This window comes from Mastomys coucha, unplaced genomic scaffold (genome assembly GCF_008632895.1).
Source record: "Mastomys coucha isolate ucsf_1 unplaced genomic scaffold, UCSF_Mcou_1 pScaffold21, whole genome shotgun sequence".
NCBI lineage: Eukaryota > Metazoa > Chordata > Mammalia > Rodentia > Muridae > Mastomys > Mastomys coucha.
The window spans coordinates 192,395,268-192,403,273 of NW_022196904.1; the positions used below are offsets into that span (position 1 = coordinate 192,395,268).

Here is an 8,006-nt window from a genome sequence, read left to right on the forward strand (position 1 = left end):
AAAAGAACTAGAACAGTCTGACACACTATGACAATGAAGACATGACAACTAAATGTGGTGTAGTATATGGATAGGATCCTAGTGCGCAATAGGAAAAGCAGTGAACCTGGTACACAGTAAACAAAGGCAAATCTGTGAGTTGCAAGGCCGGCCAGATCTACTCAGTGAGTCCCAGGGCTACAAAGACCTCTACAACTCAATAAATAGCTCAGCTGATGATTCCTTACTTGTAAGAGACATAATAGATTTTATATGTTTATTAATGGAAACAACTGGATATAGTGAAAACTCTGTGCTATCTTTGAATGATTCTGTGAAACTGGAAACTATCCAATAAAAATTTAAATTAGGGTTTTTAAAAAATAAAGACTACAGGATAAAGTAACTTTCGACTTTATGAAGCATTGTGTGTGGGCTAGAGAGACTGTTCAATGGTTAAGATTGCTGACTGCTTTCCAGAGGTCCTGAGTTCAATTCCCAGCAACCACATGGTGACTCACAACCATCTGCAATGGGATCTAATGCCCTCTTCTGGTGTGTCTGAAGACAGCTACAGTGTACTCATATAAATAAAATAAAAATCTAAAAAAATAAAAAGGGGGGAAGCATTGTGTGTAATAACTAGATTTCCGAATCTAGTTGCCATATGTAGCACCCTTTTCAAATTAGTCAACAGAAGAGACTCTAGATTAAAAATGCTATCTTTTCTTTTTGTCCTTCTTCCCTTTTATACAAATAGTAGAAAATATTTAATCTAGCCAACTGGTTCACTTTTAAATTTAGAAATTAAGTCAGGAGTAGTGGTTTATGCCTGTAGCCTTAGCAATTCCCAGCAACAATGTGGTGGCTCACAACCATGTGTAATGGGATCCAATGTCCTCTTCTGGTATGTCTCAAGCTAAAGTGTACTCATATGCATAAAGTAAATCTTAAAAAAAAAAAAAAAAGAGCCTGGCAGTGGTGGCGCATGCCTTTAATCCCAGCACTTGAGAGGCAGAGGCAGGCGGATTTCTGAGTTTGAGGCCAGCCTGGTCTACGGAGTGAGTTCCAGGACAGCCAAGGCCACACAGAGAAACCCTGTCTCAAAAAAAAAAAAAAAAAAAAAAAAAAAAAAAGAGAGAGAGAATAAAAAGAAAAAAAGAAAAAGAAAAGAGCCAGAGGTAGTAGCCAACCCCTTTAATCCAGCAGGGAGGCTCAGGCAGGCGAACCTAAGTGTAAGGTCAGGCAGCCTGGTCTACACAATAAAACCGTCTCCACCAACCCCTTAAAAATAATCTTGAACAATTTTTTTTCTCCTGGGTAAACCTGAATTGAGTGGAGAATCTCTAGCTTAAAACAAGCATGTTTGAAACCTTGGGTTGAATCCAACACCATTTTTTTTTAAATGAACAGGCTGGAGAGGTGGTCGAAAACCACTTATTCCTCTTTCAGAGGCCCCAAGCTCTGTCTCCAGTACCCATATTGTGGATCGCCACCATCCCAGGACTGATACCCTCTCACTCTGATCTCTGTGGACATCAGATACACATGGTGCATAAACACACATACGAGCAAAACACTCATACACATAAAAGGCCTATAAAAGTTTATTATTTAGAAGCTTACTAGATCTACAGGTTTAATGATTCTGGTTCCAGGAATGGTGCTTCCCAGTTCTTCCAGTGAAGCAATACTACCTCAATTCTCCCATAAACTAAGTTTGTACCTGAACAAATCACATACCAAACCACTAACCAAAAACCATAGCATACCAATCATACCACATTAAACATCTTTACAAAATATTCTAACTCATCATATTTATCAGCAATGGTTTGTCCTCCAGTGCTGGAGACCAAATCTAGGGGCTTTGCCTCCAGTATGCCAGGCCAAGACAGGACCCTAGCCCTACCCTTTATATCAAATAGTATACTCATGCAAACAAAATCCTCAATGTAATGTGTGGGAAAAGACTATTTTCACTTGGGCCACCTTGCCACCCATGAAAAAGTTACTAACCCAATCCTAAATGACACACAGAAGTACAACTAGATACTTAACTATATTGGAACAAAAATGCCTTCCTGTTTTAAGTACTACCCTCTTCCTGCAAGTGTGCCTAAGGTTGTTTTCCATGTTACTTCAGGTGTTTTTCAAAGCATTAACCAAAAATCCCTATCAACAACAACAAAAAAAAATTAGTAAATCCATTTAACTGTAACAGCAGGATAGCTCAGCAATTTAGAACACTGGCTATTCTTCAAGGACCTGGGTTCTATTCCCAGCACCTACATGGAGGTTCACATCATTAATAACTGCTGAATCCTGAGATCCAAGGGATTCAATATTTCCTGACACCCTCTTCTGACCTCCAAGAGGGCACTACTTGCATATAGTGATAGACATACATGCAGGCAAAGCACTCATTAACATAAGATTAAAAGAAAAATCGTAACAATGTTAAAATGACATTATACCTAATCCCCAATTTTACACTAAGGATTTAAACTTTAAGCTACTTAGTGTTTGCAATATGAAATACTAATCAAGTTAAAGGACTAAACCCACGATAAAATAAAATACAAAACCCTGAGTAAAAGAACTACTCACTTTCCCAATGTGTAATTTTTAAATGAGCATATTTCTTTACTTAAAAAAAAAAATACCAGTGGTGGAGCACACCTTTAGTCCCAGCACTTGGGAGGCAGAGGCAGGTGGATTTCTGAGTTCAAGGCCAGCCTGGTCTACAGAGTGAGTTTTCTAGGACAGCCAGGGCTACACAAAGAAACCCTGTCTTGAAAAAAGAGTTGTTTTCTTAACGATGGGCCAAAGTCCAAATCCAAAAATCTAGCTTTGAAAGTTTCAAATAAGCTAAAAGCTCCTCATTTGAATATAAAAAATTTGCTTGGTGTGTGCCTTAACCACAGATCACTGTGATTTTGAAAAATATAGACAATAGACTAAAATCGGAACAAACTCTTCATGATGATCCATGGCTGTGAGTCCTTACTCTTAACCTACAACTGAGACTTGAAATTACCTAATTAATGGTGTGAGAAGGCTTTTGCAGCTAGAAGGAATTATTTCAACACTTAGATGATTTCGAGATTAAGGTTCTATAAACTGAAATCCAGAATTATATGTATTATTAGAAAAATAGCACTCTGCATTTCTCTTTAGGATATGACTGAAACCATGTAAAGGTTCACACCAATACTTCATTTTTCACTAATTCCTGCAACAGATTAAGTATCTAAGCTCTGTTACTACTCAGTTGTGGGGTTTCATAGTAGTTTTACCTTCTAAGGCAGGAGTTGTAGAGTGTGAGTGTAAAAGGCTTTGACATTTTCCCACCCCCAAATTACCACTTAGAATGACTTGAAGGTCTATTTTATTTATTAAAATAATGCAATAGATTAGATCTAAATATCCCTGGGGCTACAAAATGCTACAGATAAAACATTTAAGTAAACAGATTTCTGAAAAGTGAAAACTCATTTTATCATCTACTTGTTCTATAAACAGTGGCTGGCATATGTGAGATAGACAATCTGCTCACGTCAAGTCCCTTGGAAGCTAAGGCATCACTACTTGCTACGGAAACTTCAGCAAGAAGTCAATACAGGCCTTAGGGAAAATGCAACAAGACCCAAGTTAGCCACACAATACCACAAAGTACTAGTCTATTTTGCTGATACTTTCCCCAGCTTACTCATCATTAATCAAGTCAATTCAGAAACTGTGAAAAGAAATTTAGAACACATTATGTAACCTTTCTACTTTAAAAAGTTATTGGAATATTAACCAAGTTCACATGAAGATTCCAAACAAAAGAAAAATAAGGTCAACATGTTACTATGTATGTATGTAGGCCAAAGACTATACTGCTTTAGCTAGACTATGGGGAAAAGTAACTGCTGCTGAATGTTACAACTTAAACATATATAATAACTATACCTAGTAAGTCTACCCAATTCCATTTTCTACAGTACAATGTAAGTCTAAGTTTCAAAATATCGGAAGTCCTAAATTAGCTACAGTTCTAATTTCAATAATAAATTAGTGCTAGTAGTATTAAGTGATCCACAGTGCATGATTATTCTATTCCAGACCTCTTCCTAGGCCACCAAAAAAATTTAAGTATGTAACCAACACACTTTTATTCCTGAAAATTATCAGCAGTATTCCTTTCTAAGTTTTGACTCAAATGGCCTTTTCACAAAAAGAGACTTCCACGTCTAACAAGCTTGCCAAATATAAACCTGCAACGTAAATAGTTTATCTGTTTGGACTGGAGGTGATAAATAGAAGGGCACTGACACTGAATTATCAGGTTTTATTTTAAAAAACAAAAAACAATTTTTAAAGGTCAGATTAGTTATGTGCACACGAGTTTTCCACCACACAATGTCAGAGATCTGGACAAGTCTTTCCTGCAAGCACCAGGCTTAATTAAGCACACGTATGGAAATAGAAACAGCACTCAGTGGCACTGGGGTGGAAGAAAAAAAAAAAACAAAACAAAAACAAAAAAGCGATCTCGATATCCAGAGACCTTGGTCTTAGTTTCCTGACACTCCCAAGTGACCTTGGGGAAACCACTCTTTCTAGGGCTTGTCTGGGGAGAATCATTTAAATCCCTAAAGAATATTAACTTTTCTTGATTCGAAATACTTTCAAAATGACCCTCACCAATTCGAGGGGAGGGAAACACCACAGGAAACAAGTTAATGGAGCAGAGGCCTGAAGTGCAAACTAGTAGTGAGGGAAGTAGACCCTGACCCAGAAGGCCTCCGCGTGGGATCTGGACCAGATGTGCCGGAGAGGTGGAGTGAAGGTAGACTAGCCGGCTCCCGACCCCGGCGGGAGGTGGAGCCGAGGTTCTCGCGTGCATTGTCCCCGGGAGGGAGCCATGTTTCCTCCTCCCGGCACTCCCAGATGGCGGCAGGGAGCGCGGGGCTTCCCAAGGAGCCAGTGGGTCTGAAAAGCCAGCAGGAGGCCGATCGTAGGAAACGATCGCAAGACTGGAGAGACTGAACCGCGGGCCGTGGCCCTGCGACGCAAGCCTCGGGCGACAGCCAGTGAACACACACCGGAACGACGGTTCCTGATCCGCACCTTCCGCCGCGGCCCGCTTGAGTAGTGAGGCCGTGCGAAGACACGTCCGGGTAGCGGCGGCTGTGACCACTGGCCTACACAGCACCGGCTGCGGGCAGCAGGCGGGGGCCCTCGAACTCCCAGGCCTCGGGCCGGCTCGGGGCGGCGCGACCCGCTGCCTTACTCACCGTTGGCGCGTTTGAGGGCATTTTCCGGCCTCTGGAAATAGGCCGGCATCTTGGCGGTACGCTCAGTTCACCCGGCGTCAGCGAACTCCCTAGTGGCCTGGACCGGGAGAGAAGGCGGAGGGGAACTAGCGCGAGCGTCCACGCGCCTCGCCAGCAGTCGCCCGCGCCCAGCCGGCCAGAGACGGAAAGGAAGGAGCCACGTGATTCCCTCGCGGCGGCAGCGCCGCCGCCCGAGCCCCGGATGTAGGAGGCGGGCCTTTGCGCATGTTCCGCCTTTCTCCGCGCGCAGGCGCGCTGGCGTATCGAGCGCGGGCTGACGTGGCGTTGGGTGCTGAGCAGCGCGACCTCTTCTGTTCTTTGGGTCGCGGGAGGGAACCTTCGGGACAGTTTTCTCCGGCCACCTGTGCCCCCGCTGACATGGGGTGGGAAAGGGAAATTTGCGGTCAGAGCTGCGACGAGAAAAGGCAATGTCTACCCAGTCATTCCCAAAATGACGTGTGCTGAAGCCGCGTTAAGGTCGCATAGGCTCTGCCGGAACCTCGCCTGGAAAGGTTGAAAATACTTAACGGAAGTGCTGAGCCGGTATCGCTGGCCAGTGGTGTTCATCGCTGAGAAATAGGGCACCAGTCACTTGATTGTCTAGGAAGGGGAGGAAACAAATAATAAACAGAGTTATTTGGTATCCTTTGTAGGGTTAGTGTCTCAAGAATTCCCGAACGAAGGGGAGTAGGGGCAGATACACCTCCTATGAGTAGAAGACCAGGAACATAGATAGCTGACTTGTAAATTTGAAAATACAGGAATGTCATCGATTTTTACATACAGCTCACGTCACAAACAAATACAAGAAATGTGTGTTGGTGAGGAAATGGCTTATTGCAAGCCATGTCTTTTATTGTTACCTAACAAATTTAGTGTTCACAGATTAATTACTATGTTTAGAGCTTGAAAGCCATTTAAACCGCGTCAGATTATTAGGCTCTTGGTAGGAAATTAACTTGAGTTCAGGGCTGCGGCTGTACAGTGGCTGAGCGCTCTAGCACGCACAGACACCACACAAAGGTTCAGAGAAAATTCAGAAGGAAAGGAATAAATTATTGCAAGTTTATTACATATTTTACAATAATATTGGATATGTGGATTAATGGATATTGTATCAATGAGGAAACCTTAAAAAAATAAATAAAACCTGATCGCTGTGAGAATCTACACCTTTGATCCTAGCACTCAGGAAGCAGAGTCAGGCAGATCCCTGTTAGTTCGAGGTCAGCCTGGTCTATACAGCGAGTTCTATAGACCGAAGCTACACAGAAAAACCCTTTCTCGAAAAACAAATTGATTAAAAATATTTTAAAGCTATTTAAAGGTCTGAAGAGATACATGGCAGGTACATCAGGGAGATGTGAGAGAGGGCCTGATCCATCCATGCTGAGTTCATTGAGCTTTCTGCACCTGTGTCTTGGTGTCTTTTTTGGTTGGTTGGTTTGGTTTTTTTGTTTTTGTTTTTGTTTTTTGAGACAAGGTTTCTCTGTATGGCCCTGGCTGTCCTGGAACTCACTCTGTAGACCAGGCTGGCCTCGAACTCAGAAATCTGCCTGCCCTTGCCTCCCAAGTGCTGGGATTAAAAGGCATGTGAGATACTAAGCTTGCATAGCACTTTAGTTCAGCTCTCAATACTCACATCAGGTTACTCATAACCACCTATAACTCTAGTTCTGGGGTATCTATCATCTCTGGTTTCCCCAACACTTGCATTCACATGGACTTACCCACACAAAGACGTAGACACACTAAAACCAATAAAAAAAATTTTAAAGTTGATTTCAAGAGTTCTTCCTCCAGAATACTTAGACCATGCTAAATGCATGAACTTTCACCTTCCAAAACAAGTACCAGACAGGATTGGTGTAAAAGAACACCCAGTACTTACAAGCTTTACCAACTGTTTTATGGGCATGATCAAAGGGTTTCTTTGTGTATATTATAATTAAGTCAAATTTCAAAAGTCAAACATAAAGAGCAAATAGTTCTTTCATGCAGTTTTTAATTACATAAAAATTATTTCATAGGCTAAAGAAAGATTCAATCAGTTAAATAAAAAGAAACTTGGCCTAAATATCAGAAAAGGCTTTCTCACATTCTCAACTCCATTATCATATCAAAAAATAATAAAAATAGGAGCTGAAGAAATAGCTTAGCAGTTAAAAGCACTTTTTGCTCCTGAAGAGGATCCAGGTTTGATTCTAAGCATCCATAAGATGGTTTATAACCATCCATCCATAACTCTATTTCTAGGGTATCTTACACCTTTGACCTCTACAAGCACCAGGCACACACATTGTGCACAAACATAAAAACAAAATAGTCATAAAGGTAAAATTCGTTCAGCATTACTTATTTGGTAGACCCACAATCAGCTGAACACTAGAAAATTAAAAGAAGTGAATATCCCTCATATTGATGATTTCCCCTTTGTGTTATTTAACGCATACAAGTCATTGGTGACATAACAGCCAATGATCCTGTGTGTGCATTAAAAAAAAAAAAATGAGTCAAGGGCTGGAGAGATGGCTTAGCGATTAAAAGTGCCGACTGCTTTTCTGAAGGTCATAAATTCAAATCCCAGCAACCACATGATGGCTCACAACCATCCACAATGAGACCTGACCCCTTCTTCTGGGGTGTCTGAAGACAGCTACAGTGTACTTACATAAATAAATAAATCTTTAAAAAAAAAAAAAG

At 41.4% G+C, this 8,006-nt stretch overlaps 1 protein-coding gene across 1 annotated transcript in view; it reads right to left on the bottom strand.

Annotated features, from left to right (window-relative positions):
• The window catches only part of Eif3a (eukaryotic translation initiation factor 3 subunit A), a 28,913-nt gene extending 23,429 nt beyond the window's left edge, over positions 1-5,484 (bottom strand). The window contains exon 1 of the mRNA XM_031390871.1: positions 5,265-5,484. Within this exon, the coding sequence (XP_031246731.1) occupies positions 5,265-5,313 (49 nt within the window). The 5' untranslated portion in view covers positions 5,314-5,484. The remainder of the gene's footprint in view (positions 1-5,264) is intronic.
• Positions 5,485-8,006: the final 2,522 nt, after the last annotated feature.